This window comes from Periplaneta americana, chromosome 2, assembly GCF_040183065.1.
Source record: "Periplaneta americana isolate PAMFEO1 chromosome 2, P.americana_PAMFEO1_priV1, whole genome shotgun sequence".
In the NCBI taxonomy this organism is placed as follows: Eukaryota; Metazoa; Arthropoda; class Insecta; order Blattodea; family Blattidae; genus Periplaneta; species Periplaneta americana.
In genome coordinates, this window is record NC_091118.1 from 71955222 (window position 1) to 71973344 (window position 18123).

Below are 18123 nucleotides of genomic sequence, written 5' to 3' on the forward strand. Positions count from 1 at the left end.
TTACAACATAGAAGAAGGGCCTAAGTGACAAATTTCATAGAAAACACTTGTGTAACTACAGGAATACATATTACATATTAATATATATGATAAAAAATAAACTGCAAGTTAAATGCAGTACAAAATTAAATTTGAATAAATTGAATTATAGCAATTATTTCTCATTATTTATATTCCTAACAGCAGTAATTAAGTTAAATATATGCTCTATTAAGTTATTATAATTATAATTGATGTTTTGTGTAACTTATTTATATTATTATTTCCAAGAACTATTTTCTTTTGTAGACATTAATTTTCACAATTTAGCGTTGGCATCACTGGTCGAGTGAGCCAGGAAGGAGAAATATGAAAATAAATCCGAAAATGGGAAAGCTTCTGTACCATTGTTATTGTCTCACAAGGTTTAAATAATCATACACACTGATTCAGCTGACTATAATCTACAGCAATATGTCATTTTTATAATGCTGTATTAATTCTTACCGCAAATATAAAATGTTTTCTCAGTAGCGGTAACAAGGGAAAGAAAAACTTTCTGGTCAACCACCTTTCACTGAACAAAAGATTCTGCAGTCGACTGCTTCTATTCAAAAGGCGGGTAGTCAATAGAATTGAAAGAAGACATCTCCTGGCATGTTAGGTACTTCAAAAACTTACAACTCAATGGCAGTCAATTGAAATTTTATCACAGGATTAGGGTTATCACGGAATTGGGCACCTTTATCCTATAGCTTCTCTATGCAACGTTCCGAGCAGGAACACATTCCATCCGACGACATCAACTTGTATACGTGAATTGTGAATTAAATTTGTTGGCTTATGAAGCATTCTGTGACATTCTTGTGGCATCTCACAACCGTAAATTGTTACTCTGCCAGTGTAGAGCGTGTAAATACTATAGCACTTCCTTAATTGGTCTCAGAATCTGTCACTTCCCTCTGATTTCTGATAAAGCAGACACTTGTTTCGGAACTGTCATCTATTCTTCTTGCACACACACCCGCTTGTACACAGTCACCTATTCTATTAGTACAGGCATTCGTTTAGACACTGTCATACAAGGATTATTAACTCAAGAAAATTATCGGTACTGAGTAGTACAGGCATGTCAAAACCCTGCACATTGTATGTATTATTATAATGTACCGAGGTACATGTGATATTTCCATGCAGATATTCTGCGTCATCATACGATGAAAGAGTAACGGAACGGAGAAAAATTCTCTCCGGCGCCGGGATTTGAACCCGGTTTTTCAGCTCTACGTGCTGACGCTTTATCCACTAAGCCACACCGGATTCCACTCCGGCGTCGGAAGAATCGTCTCAGTTTTAAGTTCCAACTCTTGGGTTCCCTCTAGTGGCTGCCCTCTGCTCTACGTCATAGATATCTATGAACGTAGGACCGAAGTCCACACATGTGCTGAGGTGCACTCGTAATGAGTGACTAGTTGGCCGGGATCCGACGGAATAAGCCACACCCGGCCAACTAGTCACTCATTACGAGTGCACCTCAGCACATGTGTGGACTTCGGTCCTAGGTTCATAGATATCTGTGACGTAGTGCAGAGGGCGGCCACTAGAGGGAACCCAAGAGTTGGAACTTAAAACTGAGACGATTCTTCCGACTCCGGGGTGGAATCCGGTGTGGCTTAGTGGATAAAGCGTCAGAACGTAGAGCTGAAAACCCGGGTTCAAATCCCGGCGCCGGAGAGAATTTTTCTCCGTTCCATTACTCTTTCATCGTACCTGCACATTGTGCAGTCGCGCACATTGTACACTTGTCTCTGTGCAATGTGCAGTTCCTATTCCCCTACCTGGAGGGAGTGAATCGGCTTGGAGGGGAACGCGACAGGGCTGGACATTACCTGCAATAGCAGAACAGCTTTGGTTTCAGTAACGCAGATCAGTACGGGTGTGCTCATTGAGCTGTGATTGTGAATGTGTTATGAAAAATAAAGTGAGGAGTCCACAGATATAACGAAGAAGAGAAATCACGAATCATATAACGTAACTGTTATGATGTTTTCCTCATTCAACAGTAATTAATTTAAAATGAAAAGCTTTCATCATATCATGTGGACCTAATAGTGATGTGAGAATTTAAATCAGATTAGTAAAGTTCTCAAAATATGACCTTCGCCAGTTCTTATTTCTTAATCAGTACTCTCACGGCAAAACAAACATGACAATGATGTTGTTTTGGAGTCTGTACTAACACAGCCAACAATGGTTAGACGACTTACAACTTTTATTTGATTAGCTGATAAGTGATGAGAATATTGAGTGAGGAATATATGTGAGGGTCTTGAGGTTGTAAGGGAAGAAAGAAAGCAACTATTTGTAAGGCGGAAAAATTTTCTGGAAAATAATACATAATGGCGAATTTTCCATCTCACGTTACTATATGTATTATCTTAATATATTTACGTTAATAAATCTTTAAACCTGACATAAAGAAAATGTCCTCGCTTCACAACTTGTGAAGTACTCTTTTAACTCAATTCAATAACGCTTCCTACTTGCTGATACTTACTCTCAACGTTTTCCAAACAAACTATATATAAATTTAAATTCAAGCTTAATTTATCCAATTTATTAATAATAATGTGAATTTATATTAATATACAGCAAGGAAATGACTCCAGTGTAAAAGCCTCACAATGTCCTATTGCATGTAATTGGGAGTGAAACATTTTCTTTCTTAGCATTTGTGCACCATTGGTCCCAATAATGCTTGAGGAACAATGAAAGAGTATTACTTTGAAATAATCAGTACCTACTACGTAAATTGAAATACTGTGTTCGTTTTTCGTTGTTTCAAATTACTGCAATATTTATATTTTCTTCAAATAATGTATACAAATTATGTAAATAAATTATTCTTTACAAACGACTGCTTTGTGAATTGTAACTGAGTAAGTCTATTGTTTCTTGTGTTACAATTATTGTCAAATATAGACACTGACAATAACTGTGTATTTTTCCTTCTGCTATGTTTATAATGTCCAAAGGTCAATTTAATTGAACACTAGTAGTGCAGAACAGATTCTTGTACATCCCTCCCGCTAATAACTGGTAAGAGCAACACGTGAATGACGCAATCTGCACAGACCGGCGTTCCGCGCACATACACTGCACTTTCAGTGTCTGATTTCTGACATGCCTGGAGTAGTATGTACTTTCTGTCCGTATTTTGTCACTACAAGGTCTTTTGTAGACTTCATCATTCGCGTCCGCTCCTTGCCGCTCTAGACCACTGCACATCCGCGGCGTTTCTGAAGAGATCGGCCCACCTATAGTCCCGTCGCTCTTAGTTCCTGCAGCCAATCACGTTAAAGGTTGGCTACATTTAAACTTGTGCATTTTGTCACTCTCTGCTGATGACGTCATGCACTTCCTAAGGTTCGATGAATACTTAATATAATCGCCCGCTAATTTGGTTCTTCTTCGCAGAAATCACACGAGGACGTTATTTGCCGCTCAGTTATTTGCTCAATTACAGCACGTTTGATTTATTATCATAGGAACTACGACATGATAATGTTTAACGGTGTGGCAAATATATTACTCGTCTGGTAGCTCGGCAACGAAAGAACAAAATGGCGAACGATACTATCTACCTAGACTTTATAGAGCCTTGACTTCCTAAGGCGTAAGCAAAGAGGAGGAGTCGCGCGACGCGACTATAGTTGTAAGTCTGCCCCGGTTTCTCCTGCCGAAGCGAGGATCCCACGTGGTAGAGATGTGCGTCTATTTGCTGCTCAGGAGTTTCGGCACGTGGACTCTCCATTTCACTTTTAAACTTGTGGCACGTTGTGCCACGTCACCCGTGTTGGCAAGTTCTCTTATCCTGGTGTTAGGGATTTTATCTCTTATGGATATTCCTAGGATTTTCCGTTCCATCTTCCTTAGGCAGACTTGGATGTATTTCAGAGTAAGATACTGATAATATAGTATCACATTTATATTGACTGCAAGAAGAAACTGTAAGGTAAAGAACCCAAATAAGAGACACTTTTTTTAACTAATAAATGAGGATGGTAATAGACATTTTTAATCTGAATGTGTGGAATACATACAGCATTTCGTATATTTTTAGATTTGACAATACAAATTTTAGTCAGTTTTTATTATTAGCCTACTTTAAATTATAAAGAAAGTAAAACTGGAAAATAATTATGTTTTGGAAATGGGTTCCAGATAAGAGATACGTGTGTTATTTAAGTTAATTTTTGAACATGGACAAAAATTATTATCATTTGGCTCAAAATTGAAGCAATATATAACATTGTGAAGTCTTGTAGATACTTTAATAAATTCAGGAACATTTTAAAATTGAAGGGGTAAGTGCAACTGTGGTCTAACTCCTCTCAACAGAAATTCTGTTGTTTATTTCACATTTTTCCAAGTAAAATTAAGATAGTTTACGAAACGAAACACAAAGTCGGTCAAATCGGACATGAATGTACTAATCTTATTTCGGCTACTATTGCTAACGTTAATATTTTTCTAGAGAAAGAAAAATGATAGAATATTACATTTCGATCTCCATATTTTAATTTTAAGTTGATTGCACTTATTTTGCCGACCCCTTTAATTGACACAATTCTTATTTCGGTGTACTGAGCAAGTTGGACAAATGAAAGGATCTTCATCAGTGCTGCAGTCTTCGTGTGCCCAACGATGACATTTTGAACATTGAATCTATTTCTCCCCCCTGGGCCCTGGTGTCCTCAGAAAAAAATTCAGTGCAAAACAAGCACTCTCCATCATCATATTTTCTCCATATTCCAAGTCACTAGAGTTAATTAATTCCATTTCCACATCGGATTCTTCATCACTGGACGAACTCAAGCAGTGCTTCTTGGAGTGAGTTTTTCTGTGGTTTTTGTTGTTTTTCGAACAACTTCTTGCGAGCTCCATTTTTTCTTTGTTTTTCCTTCTCTAAACTCTCTCTCATTTGTTTCTGATAAGAGTTGATATTATAATAGCTCATTTTCCTGTCCTGGATGACTTTACATGCGACTACCCACTGGTTGAAGCTTGCGGCTTTTGAGGTTATGGTTGTTGCTGCAGCTGCTTCTGTAGGCATAACTGTGGTACAATAAAAGTCACCGTTTCTGGTGCGTGAAATAAGTAATGGGAACGTTGAGAGCGAATAACTTATCTTTGCAATAGCCTATTGGCATTAAAGCTTACAACTGTGATTGGCAGATTGCTTATGTAACGAGTTGGGTGTTACCGTTCTCAACTACACTGGCAACAAGTGCTCACTGACTGGCTTTTTGCTCAAGAACACGCGCCACAAACGCTGGCACTGGTTGTAGTGGCGACTTTTACACAGGTCCAGTAAAATTTTTGAAACCAGGAATCACAATTTAATTTAATAATTTTAATAATAACATAAGATTTTTATTAGAAATGTATAGAGAATATTTTACGAATTAAGCACTTATGTTTTGATCTTTAAGTAAGATAAATATTGTCGGACTGGCCAATTTTAATTGACTTTAGCTATTGATATTATTTTCATCTCAATGAATAATTAATTTTAGCCATTAATAATAATAACTTAATCATTTCTATCAGTCATTTTTGTAATAAATAATTGAGGACAATGGATAATTAATGATTACCTAATTCGTAATTACTTTTAATTAATAGTTCAATTGAATCGGTCATTGCAGAAAGGGGATAAGTCATGAAAAACGCGAAAATGAGTTAAGAGTGCCATTGCTTTCTTCAGACCTAGACACACATTTTCATAAAGAAATGGGACAAATTTGCTCATTCTCAACGCGAAGCAGAGTACCATAAGCAGCGCAGTCATTGCAGAAAGGGGACAAGTCAGCGACTTACCTTCTTTCTGCACTGACTGACGACGTGACGCAACTGAGTGCCGCGGATCTAATAAGTTACGCGCCCATCAGCTGATAAGGAAAATAACAGATAAGCTAGAAGTAGTAAGGGAAGAAAACTGTGTTATTAGTGACAAACGTAAACGCAATGAAATTAACTACCGCAGAAATATAAATAAGAAAAATAAACTGAAGGGATTGGAACGTCAATTCCATTGGGTAGTCTGTAGCAGCCCGTACGACAGGAGAACAATGTAGGTAAAAAACTATTCTTTGTTTGTTTAGACGCAACTTTGGGTCATCAATTTTCAACATTCACAATTTGAAAGATCGTACGGCGCATTTCTATTCCTATCATGAAGGTATAGGCCACAAATCTCCAAGTTCATTCTGAACTACATTGAAAATAATGTCTCTTCTTCAGTCAGGGAATTGTATCTTTTCTCTGATAACTGTGGAGGGAGGGCAAAATAAAAATCATACTGTATTCGATTGTTGCTTGCACTGATCCAAATGGGTAGATTTAACAAAATCACTCATTATTTTCCACAACGAGCCCATCCATTTCTTCTCTGTGACCGCAACTTTGATGTAGTGAAGCGCAAACCAAGGAAGACAGACAGGGTATATGTGCCAGACGAATACAATACCTTGATCCACCAGGCAAACATAAACAACAGATTTTCTGTATAATCAGTTACTACTGATGATATTTTGACTTTTAAATGCTGATGGCCAGAGTATTACAAGAAAACCACCTGCTCATTAGACACACTGGGGAAGAAAGGGAAAGATAAGAATATGTTTTCTTCAGCACAATTCAGTGAATTTGATTACTCTAAAGAAGATCCAGGATGTGTGACTGCCAGTTTGGTAGTGAAATGAGGAAACACAGATTCTGTATGAAAAAACCAGGTTCTGGACGCATAGTAATGCCTACACAAAAGCATACAATGGGAAAATTTCCATTAATACGAATAAAACTTGGAGATGTATCGAAAGTGAGGCAATACATTCCATTGGAACACACTTCCTTTTACGAAGAGATCCTGAACTGGCCACCTTGTGGCAAGGAATCTACAAAGGCTTCCAACATTTAACAATACACTCTATAACAATTGAAACAAATGATTTTGTGGAGTACTTTATTGTATTTTTTATTGTGCCCTCCTATATGCAGTTTTTGAGTGTTAGTTTAAAAGTAGAATTTTGATTTAAAACTGTGATATAAAATCACATATTGGTACATTTCTATAGTAGGAACAATGATTAAAATGCAAAAATAATTATGTAAATGGTGAGAATAATGTAGTAATTGCACACAAAATCATCGTAATCATTATAATTATTAACATTTAGTTTGTTTTCAAATATTACATTAGCCCAAAATTGTAAATTATATATTTTTTCTTCCATATTTAACAAATCCTTGCAGAAAGGGGATAAGTCATGGTTCGAATAAACAACTTTAAACAAAAGTGTTTGAGATGTCAGATGTCTAACATGATGTATTATATTTCACTAGTCATAAACAAAGTAAGAAAAAATATTTATAATGATTGCTCCAGTATTTGAAGAAGAAAACAGTTTTTATTGATTATCTCAAAAGTAAGATTTCATGACTTATCCCCTTTCTGCAATGACCGATTCAATTAATCTTTCATTGGTTCTTATGTAGTTACTGGCAGACAAACTGACACGACTGGGCTGGAAACATTAACGCTTTTCGTAAACTCTCAAAGGTGAGCATCATAATAATACCAAATAAGGGTTCTAAATAAGAGACTATCTCTTAATAGGACCTTAGGTATCTCTTATTAGGGAACAGAGTAAGTAAAAATGAAATAGCTACCAAGGTCATAAATTATATCTTCCTTATTACCAATCTACCTTATTATATGCAGCATTTTGCCAGCAATTTTATAAAATTAATAATAAATTTGTTGTAGCTTACATTAACTGCAATTCTATTCCTCAACAAAAATCAGTAAAAAGTTCAAAGTGTGAAAAATTACTTTTCTTTCTCTCAGCTTCGTTGCTTACTTTCAACTGAGGTTAGACAAAGAACACAATGCCTTAGAAGCATAAACATTGATTTACCATAGTTGTCGAGAGATGGCAAATTATACCGAAGAAGTTAACAATGTATCTCTTATTAGGGTCCTGTCTCTTATTTGGGTACTTTACCTTATCCATAAATTTTATATAATTATTTCTAATTGCAGGTCTATGTGGTTCATAATAAGTGTAAACAACGTAATATTTTATGAACATATAGTTTGTGAAACAAAAATGGTCATAATTCGTAAGTAATTCAGTTTTTTTTTTTTTCAGTTTTCCTAAACTTTACTTTTTGTGATGCATATTTTTTTTAATCAGCCATTCAATTGTACCCAATGCACAGGACAGGGTATTTATGGAGATTGCGAAACTCACGATATAATAGATGTACAATAGATTTTTACTGATCTTTACGAATTAAGTAATTCAGATTAATAATATGCTGATAAAACAGTCGCGACAAATCGGGAAATAGAGTTCTAATAGCGAAAAATACGTTCGCGAATTATTACTGTTCCGTCGTTTTGTAGCGAATTTCATATTCTGAGTTTTTCTCAAATTTTTTCTCACTTCAATTTGTTCTATATCCAAGTAGGCTACATTACATGGCATTCCAGGTGTTCTGATTACATTAATGATCTCAGAAGACGGAGTATTCAACATTTCACTAATAATTTTAAAGTGTTCATTTGAAGACTGCAAATTTTTTCGTGTTTATAGAAAGTGTGTTAAATACAGTCTCAATCCAACAAATAATTATTGTCTGTTGGCCATACCGCACCTATGCCAGAATCCAACGAACCTTTAATGTTAATTATTGGAAAGTAATATTGATAGTCCAGGATAACAGAGAGGGTTTGGAATTGAACGGTTTACATCAGCTGCTTGTCTATGCGGATGACGTGAATATGTTAGGAGAAAATCCACAAACGATTAGAGAAAAGATGGGAATTTTACTTAAAGCAAGTAAAGAAATAGGTTTGGAAGTAAATCCCGAAAAGACAAAGTATATGATTATGTCTCGTACGAATATTGTACGAAATGGAAACATAAAAATTGGAAATTTATCCTTGGAAGAGATGGAAAAACTCAAATACCTGCGAGCAACAGTAACAAATACATATGATACTCGGAAGGAAATTAAACACAGAATAAATATGGGAAATGCCTGTTATTATCGCCTGAGAAGCTTTTATCATCCAGTCTGTTGTCAAAAAATCTGATAGTTAGAATTTATAAAACAGTTATATTACCGGTTGTTCTTTATGGTTTCGAAACTTGGACTCTCACTTTCAGAGAGGAACATAGATTAAGGGTGTTTGAGAATATGGTGCTTAGGAAAATATTTGGGGCTAGGAGGAATGAAGTTACAGGAGAGTGGAGAAAGTTACACAACACAGAGCTACATGCATTGTATTCTTCACCTGACATAATTAGGAACATTAAATCCAGACGTTTCAGATGGGCAGGGCATATAGCACGTATGGGCGAATTCAGAAATGCATATAGAGTGTTAGTTGGGAGGCCGGAGGGAAAAAGACCTTTGGGGAGGCCGAGAACGTAGATGGGAAGATAATATTAAAATGCATTTGAGGGAGGTGGGATATGATGATAGAGACTGGATTAATCTTGCTCAGGATAGGGACCAATGGCGAGCTTATGTGAGGGCGGCAATAAACCTCTGGGTTCCTTAAAAGCCAGTAAGTAAGTAAGTAAGTAATATTGATTGTGTGTTAATACTCCAATTCCAAAATAATTGTACTTTCCAAAATGTCAATTAATCTCCGCCAAGAGTACAAATCAATCTCCAACAATCACCGTCGATACCAATATTAAAAAACACAAATGATAATATAATCTCAATAAATACCTACCCCTGCTAATGCGATATTGTATATGATCTAAATGCTACTGTTAATGTAGTATATTTCTTGATTTTATACAGGGTGATCTAGAGCAACTCGTAATCGTGCCGAATCCGACAGCTGTGGCACAACAGTGCTCTGCCACGCGAATTCCGCTACTCGACCCCGCCTTACTGCAAGCTTCGCCTAGGAATGAAGCAACTAGGGAGAGACGTGGACGGCGAACCAAGGGTCGGAAAGGAGTAGATTATCACCACAATGAGCCTGTAGCACCTTGGAAACTCACGAACGAGCTCAGTGAACCAGAAGATCACAAACGAGGCTCAGTATCGTCGGTGAACAAAATGGCTGGTAGTGATGAAGGCGAGAAGAAAGAAGAAGACAGCGGCAGTAGCAGCAGCGAGGAAGATGACTTGTACGAAGGAAGCGGCTCTGAAGGCAGCGCCCTAGGTGAAGGACAGTACGGTAGGTCCATGTTTTTAGAAGGATCACTCTTCATATTATTATATCCCTCTTGACATAGTCTTACCGTGTAAGAATTTAGAATGCTAATATTTCAATAAATTTAAAACGTAAATATTGGTGAAGGATGGATAGAACAGAGAAAAATTCTCTCCGGCACTGGGACTCGAACCTGGATTTTCAGCTGTACATGCTGACGCTTTATCCATTAAACCACATCGGATTCAAATTCCGATGCCGGATCAAATCCCCTCTGTTTAAATTCTACCTCTTAGTTTTCCCTTTGGTGGCCTATCCTCAAGTACTGTGTCACAGAGTATGTGACAGTGGCACAATGTCCAACGCACTATGTAGAGAGTTTCACTCATTGCGAGTGACTAAGTGGCCAGGATTCGACGGTATGGGCGCCGTCTTGAATCACTAATTGAGCCGTTCAGAGCAGAAGTGGTGTAAGTCAAGAATGGGTAATGAGGGTTAAAGTGAACATTCTGTAAAATACAGCGCAAAATAGCAATTAATATTCAATTTATTTAAACTATTAGTAGTCAGTGGATAGCAAGAAGAACATTATTAATTGCTACTTTGCGCTGTATTTTACAGAATTCTTACTTTAAACCTCATTACCCAATTTTGACTTACACCACTTTTGCTCTGAACGGCTCAATTGATGGTCTGGAATTTAGATTAAGTTTAGATTTAAGACCTCTCCTGGTACCACATTCTCATTTCCACTAACCACACTGGATTCCAGTTCCGATGCCGGGTCGAATCCCCGCAGTTTGAGTTCTGTCTCTTAGTTTTCTTTTTGGTAGCCTACTCTCATGTACTGTGTTAAGGATTCGTTCCTTAGAAGGATTGAACATATTACACTCGGTGTAATGCTGTTAATACACTCGGTTAATGAAATCCCCATCGATCATAAGTTCATAACAAATACAGTATATCAAGCAGTTTTATACACAGTATAAATAGGCCTGTATTACAGTGGTTGTCTCTTTACTGATTAAAGGTCCACAAATTGTAACTACCAGGCGTTATTGTGTAATAAATCATAGTATTGAAATCTCCATTCATAATAAAAATCATTCTTCTTTGCAGAAGTGGAATGGTCCGATTGGAGCGAGTGCTCCGTGACGTGTGGCACCGGGTCACAGTCCCGGTATTCCCGTTGCGTTGACGACGGCAGCAGATTGGAGCTGTGCATGGAAGCGGGAGGGGAACGCACAGAGACGAGGACGTGCAGCAGGGAGGCGTGCTCTGCGAACCCCACCACCACAGATGCAACAACCACGGGCAGCACGGACACTGCGCAGTCTCTGCTGCCCGACATATTCTACCCGCCGATAACCAACCACTCCCAGCAACACAAGCACCGGAAGGCGCATCGCACCCATGTCAAAAATAACAACACCACCCTGTATAACTCATCCGAGCAAGTCTTCACCGGCGACGGTGAGTGTCAGTTCATTCAATAAGGATTATATTTGTTATGTTAGTGATATAACTATTTCTATCTACATAGTTTTTCGTTTATTTTTATCTTATATCCACACATTTGTCATTGTTGTTTCCCTGTTTCCATTATTTTCTTTTGTGACCTATTTACTATTCCTTTTACATCATTAGTTCTAAAACATTTTCTTCATTCTTTCCATGTCCTTTTCTTCATTCACTAGTCTTCATTTCTTTTTTCCTCTGTTATTTTTTTCGTTCTGCATCCATTTTTTCATCACCCTTTCCTCTCTTATCTACTTATCCTTTTTGCCCATTTTCTTCCTTCCGTTATATATTGAAATTATCCCTATTTTTCTTCTTATCTTTTAATAATATTCGTCAGACCTTTATTGCTTTCCTTTTCATGCGTTACATTTGATTTCATCCTATATTTTGTTTTTCTCCTCCTTCCTCTTCTTTGTCTTGCCCTTAATTTTCTTGTATTTTAATTTCCGTTTTTTCCTTCCTAATTTTCATTTAGTCCTTATTTTCCTCTCTATTTCTTTTAAAGTCATTCGACCTTCCTCCTTTCTTTATTCCATTATATTCTTCCTTCCTTCCTCTAACGTCAAAACTTTTCTTCATTTCATTTTAACAAAAGATTCCGTTCCTTATTCACTTATTGGCCCCGTCTTTAAAATTTTAGATTTTGTTTTATTTAACGACGCTCGCAATTGCCGAGGTTATAATCAGCGTCGAAGGTGTGCCGAAATTTTGTCCCGCAGAAGTTCTTTTATATGCCAGTAAATATACTAACATAAGCCTGTCGCATTTAAACACTTAAATGTCATCGACATGGTCAGAGATCAAACTCGGAACCTTGGACACAGGAGGCCAGCACTCTACCGACTTCCCACTCAGGACACAGGAGGCCAGCACTCTACCGACTTCCCACTCAGATCGACTCCCTTCTTTACAGTTTCGTAATCCATTATCCATATTTGTTTTCTTTCCTGCTAGCTTTCTTTCTTTTTTCTTTCCTTTTTCTTTCTTTTTTCTTTCTTTCTTTCTTTCTTTCTTTCTTTGTGCTGCTGCTATCATATTTATCACTCCTGCCTCTCTTATCCTTTTATCTTTTCTACCAAATTCTTCTTCCTTTTTATATTGAAATTCTCCTTTGTCTCTCCCAATTTTTTATATTTATTCGTCACTATTTCATTGCTTTCCCATTTCTTGCGTTACATTTGCTGTTCTCCTATACTTCCTTTGTTGTTATTGATCCTTAGTACTCTTCTTTATGTTCCTTTTAATTTTCTTGTGTGTTTAATTTCCATTTTTCTCTTCTCTTTTTGTATTTCCTAATATATATTACATTATATTATATTACACTACATTATATTATATTATATTATATTATATTATATTATATTATATTATATTATATTATATTATATTATATTATATTATATTATATTATATTATATTTTAAGCTCGACCATGCCGAAATGTAGTAATTATACACCTGGTAGCAGCCCTTTAATGGACCTAATTAAAGTACACCTATTCATTAAAGTTCAAGTGTTCCACCAATCAGAAATTACCATTGTAGCAATATGAAAGAGCAAGTATCGATTATTCTCGGATATGCAATAGAAAGACAACTAGCTGTTACTAGCTGTTCTGTTACTATAATAATTAACGTTAATTGTAAATAATATTCAAATAAATTCAATTTGTCATCTTGTTTTTCAATGTCTAATTCAATTTCAAGGTTATATCAAGATTAATGTTTATTTTACTCTCTAGATTATATCAAGGTCAATGTCGACATTTGTTTCTCGGAAAAAATCAATACTTTCGCGTCTGCGCACATCTCACAATTTACAATGTATTGCACAAGGTCAGTTCCGCTCCTCAGTCAGATGAGAATAACATGAATAATTACGAATAATTTCAAGTTAGAAATATGGTCGAGCATAAAATGTCGTATGAAACTTGACTATAATGGTAACTAAGACGCTCGCGTCTTAATTACTACCATTATAGGCTCGTTGCATAATGTACTAATATTATATTATATTATATTATATTATATTATATTATATTATATTATATTATATTATATTATATTACATTACATTACATTACATTACATTACATTACATTACATTACATTACATTACATTACATTACATTACATTATATTATATTATATTATATTATATTATATTATATTATATTATATTATATTATATTATATTATATTATATTATATTATATTGATCAACATCATCTCATATCGAAAGTCATTATCTATACCGCCACTGACCTCAAATGATGCATGAGTAGGGTTCTCGCCCAGTAATACTCAGAGGATTACTTGCACTTTGAATGATCGAAAGGTTCGATTTTTAAACTGCCATGCTTTGTCCGAAAGCCTCTTTCTCCCTTTCATCGGAATAGTACTGCATTGAATTGAACTTCAGCAACATTCCAATGTCCGCAAGTCCAATCGATGTCCCCAGCCATTGTAATGAATTCCGCGGAGGGAGGGTGGATGGGTGGAACATCCCGCAGGCATCCTCAACGCAGGTGGAGGGAGGGCTTTAGATCTAATTGTCTCTACTGCAGCTGATGCCTCTTTCAAGCAAATCATCTTGATATCTTCCGGGCAGACTCTTATAAAATTCACTCGATGAAAGGAAAATTGCCATGGAAACGAGAACAAAGGAAGAAGAATGACCCACCATTAATATAATTTACAAATTTAACTTCCAAAGAATGTTCACAGATACAATTTTCTGCCTTCAGGCTTTACTTGGAAGTCTCATGTGGATTGTGAACCGATACTTTAACTTCACCAAGAGTGGAATAGAATTGTGTGATGACAGAGAGTTTCAGAACTACCATGTCTCCTACTGTAGTTGTGTGTTCAGTCTTTCGACCTTTCACGTAGACGATTAGGGATCAAGAATCATTAGTAAAGTTCATATTTATTCATTTGCAGATGACAAAGTTGTCATATTTACTGGATACTACTAGGATCATGTTTTTAAAAAGATTAATATTGACTTAAATTTAATTAATAAATGATTAGATTGTAATCTGTTAGCACTCGATGTAGATAAAACAACTTACCGGTATATTTATTGTGCTTTAAATAAAACAGACCTCCCTACAGTGGAAAAGAACTAATTTAAAAGTTCTTGGCAGTAATATTGTACAGGGTGTCTAACTGAATCCGTTCATAAATTGTTTTAGGCGTCACGCACAACTAGAAGATACAATATTTCGCTTCCCCTCATTGAATCAAAAAAGACTGAATCAGGTCTAAGGCACAGTTCTAATTTCGGTCCAAGATTGCATAATGATTTTATAGAGAGGAATCAAAAACTGAAATTATTAAACAATAAATTATTTAAAAAACAAGTACTTGAACTGTTTTTAAAATAATAATCACCACATAAATTCATACTTTTTTTTTGGCACTTTAATAATACCGCATTCTTAACTTAGTATGTTTATGTGGTATGCGTAGGCCTAATATGCTTTTTTTAATTTTATGTGTAATATTTGTCACACCCGACCTCAAGCATCTTGCTTTTTCGGGTTTGACCCAGTTATAATTGTAATAATAAAACAATTGTAATATGTTATATTGTAAGAAATTGAGAATTTAGTTTAAGCAGGTGTGATTTTGAACCTTAACGGAAAGAAATGTGTATTTAATTTCTTTCATATTTGTTACTATTGTGTTGTGCTTTTGCGCTATACTTTATTTTTAATTTCTCATTATATATTTGTATTACTTGAATTTCAATAAATCTAATTCTAAAGTAATAAAAATTTAATAATAAGTTTTTTATAAAAGAAAATAGTAACACTTGTGCTGGACAAGGTCGTAGTTCGGATTTTTCTAAGGGTCCTTTTGTTTCCCCGCGATAGTTATCAATACGAAGTGAAGAGAAGTGACTAGAAGCATTTGAAATGTGGATATGGAGAAGAATAGCACGTGTAAAATGGACAGACAGAATCAGAAATGAAGCTGTGTTTGAAAGAGTGGGTGAAGAAAGAATATTGCTGAAACTGATCAGAAAGAGGAAAAGGAATTGGCTGAGTCACTGGCTGAGGAGAAAATGCCTACTGAAGGATACACTGGTAGGAATCGTGAACGGAAGAAGAGTTCGTGGCAGAAGAAGATATCAAATAATAGACGACATTAATATAAATGGATCATATGCGGAGACTAGGAGAAATTAGGAAAAACTGGAGAATGCTGGGCTTGCAGTGGAAGATATGCCCTTGGACAGAACACTATAAAAGAAACGTTATCAATAGTGATGAGAAATGTAATATGCAAATGCATACTGTATTTGTATCGAAGCTGCATGTTTTAATGAAACTTAGTAATTACATGCTTCATGTTCAATTAGCCTAAGGTTACTGACGTATTGTTGTTCGTGTATTATAATATGTGCATATTTTGGACGTCTGTGCATATTTGAACTTTCATCATCATCGTCCTAACAAGTATTGGGCCTAATGGCCCGTTACAGTCTTAAGCCAGCTCTTTATGTGTCTTTCAAGTGTTCTCTTCCCTCTTGGGCAGCAGGTAGAAATGTGACGAGAAATGCGAGCCCTTTCCATGCGGTGAATATGTTGCTGCCAGTTAGTTCTGTAACTATAGATGTAATCCAAAATAGAAGATATTTCAAGCTCTTGAAGAACATCTTCGTTCCTCTTGCAGTCTGATCTAGTATAGCCAGCTGTTCTTCGCAGGAATTTCATCTCGTTGACTACTATTCGGGTTTTATCTCTTTCCCTCAAAGTCCAGGCCTCACAACCATAAGTTAGTACTGGTCTTGACAATGTTTTATCAGCTTTAATCCTCGTATGTTTCTAAACTAGTGAGGGTTTAAACACTTTATTGATGACTGCCATTGCTCGGTTATAATTTAAAATTTTAGCACATATATCTATTTCATTTTCATAACTGATATGATATCCTAAATATTTAAATGAAGAAACTTGTTCAATAGGTTTATTATAAATACATATCTTGGTACGAACAGGAATTTGTCCCTTAAACGCCATAACTGTGGTTTTTTATGTTGAAATTGTCGTATTATACTTTTCAGCAAGGAGTTGAGTTGATATATTGAATGTTGTAGTCCATTTTCTGAGTTTGCCAGAAGGCCCTATAATAACATCTGCAAATAAATTTAAATGTCTATTGATATAAAAGCTGCCATGTGGTTTTTGTTGCCATTCTCTTACTAAAGCGTTAATATTTATTATAAATAATAAGGGAGATAAGGAACAACTTCGACATTGCACATTAAGAGCATATTACATGCATATTTTGTAGACAAAACGGTTTTCTAGAGTTACGTAGTTTGTTAAAATAGATAGTAATTATCTACTTTAGCTGACATCACGTTTTCTTGATAAATGTATTGAGAAATTCTTGATTTGACTTGGAGAATACATGTAAACTGCTTAAATTAAGTGGAAATTAATAAGGTCCATTTTATCTATCTAGTTAGTGCGTACTTAACAACTGTAAGATAGTACCCATGTATTCTTGGAAATGTTTCAATGTATGGTATAGACCAGCGGTAGCGAAAATGTAATCGTGCGCCGAGCCACTGTGTAACCTGCAACGTGCATAGCACCTATGGAGGGAGGCGGACACCCGAAGGGGAAGTGAAGCAATTGTCTAACTTACTAACGGATTTCATTTTCCTTATGTCAAGCACTTAAATATAATTTTATACAGTATAAGGTTACAAACTAATGTTTAGTACGTGTAACGAAGAAAGAAATGGACAAAAAAACATAGGACACATTATCAAAACCTATTAATTGTCTTCAGAATGTCTCTGCGACAGAGTTTCAAAATCAGGAATTATGTCACTTATTGCCGGTCGTAGTTGATCACGAAGGTATTTGTCTGTCAGTCGTGATCTAAATTTGGTTTTTACTATTTTCATTGTTGAAAATAATTTTTCACAAACGTAAGTTGTAGCGAACATGGGTTCAACAGAGCAAGCGAAAGAACGAAGTTTCGGATATTTATTTTTTGGCAAAGATTTGAAAAGTTCAACATTTGTCAAGTCCTTACATCTAGCTTTCATTTAACATCACATTGTAAACCTGTGAGTTTAAATTTAAGATCTAATGACATTATTCGTACATGTGCTAAAAAGGATTGATGTACAGAGATGATAATAATAATAATAATAATAATAATAACAATAATAATAATAATAATAATACTTCACCTTTTAATGTTTCATGAGTGACATGTAGTATAATGCTGTTTTATGTTATACAACCGTTTCCTCGTAATACTTGTGAACAAATCATACAATTAATATTCTCATCATATTGACAACAAAAAAATGCGTCCTCCCATCCTACTTGAAACTTTCATTTAT

General features: G+C 35.6%; 1 protein-coding gene across 1 annotated transcript in view; it reads left to right on the top strand.

Annotated features, from left to right (window-relative positions):
* LOC138695280 (uncharacterized) overlaps nucleotides 1–18123 on the top strand; it is an 815404-nt gene that overhangs the window by 605051 nt on the left and 192230 nt on the right. Inside the window, exons 5-6 of the mRNA XM_069819716.1 lie at nucleotides 9868–10252; nucleotides 11348–11701. Coding sequence (XP_069675817.1) covers nucleotides 9868–10252; nucleotides 11348–11701 — 739 coding nt within the window. The remainder of the gene's footprint in view (nucleotides 1–9867; nucleotides 10253–11347; nucleotides 11702–18123) is intronic.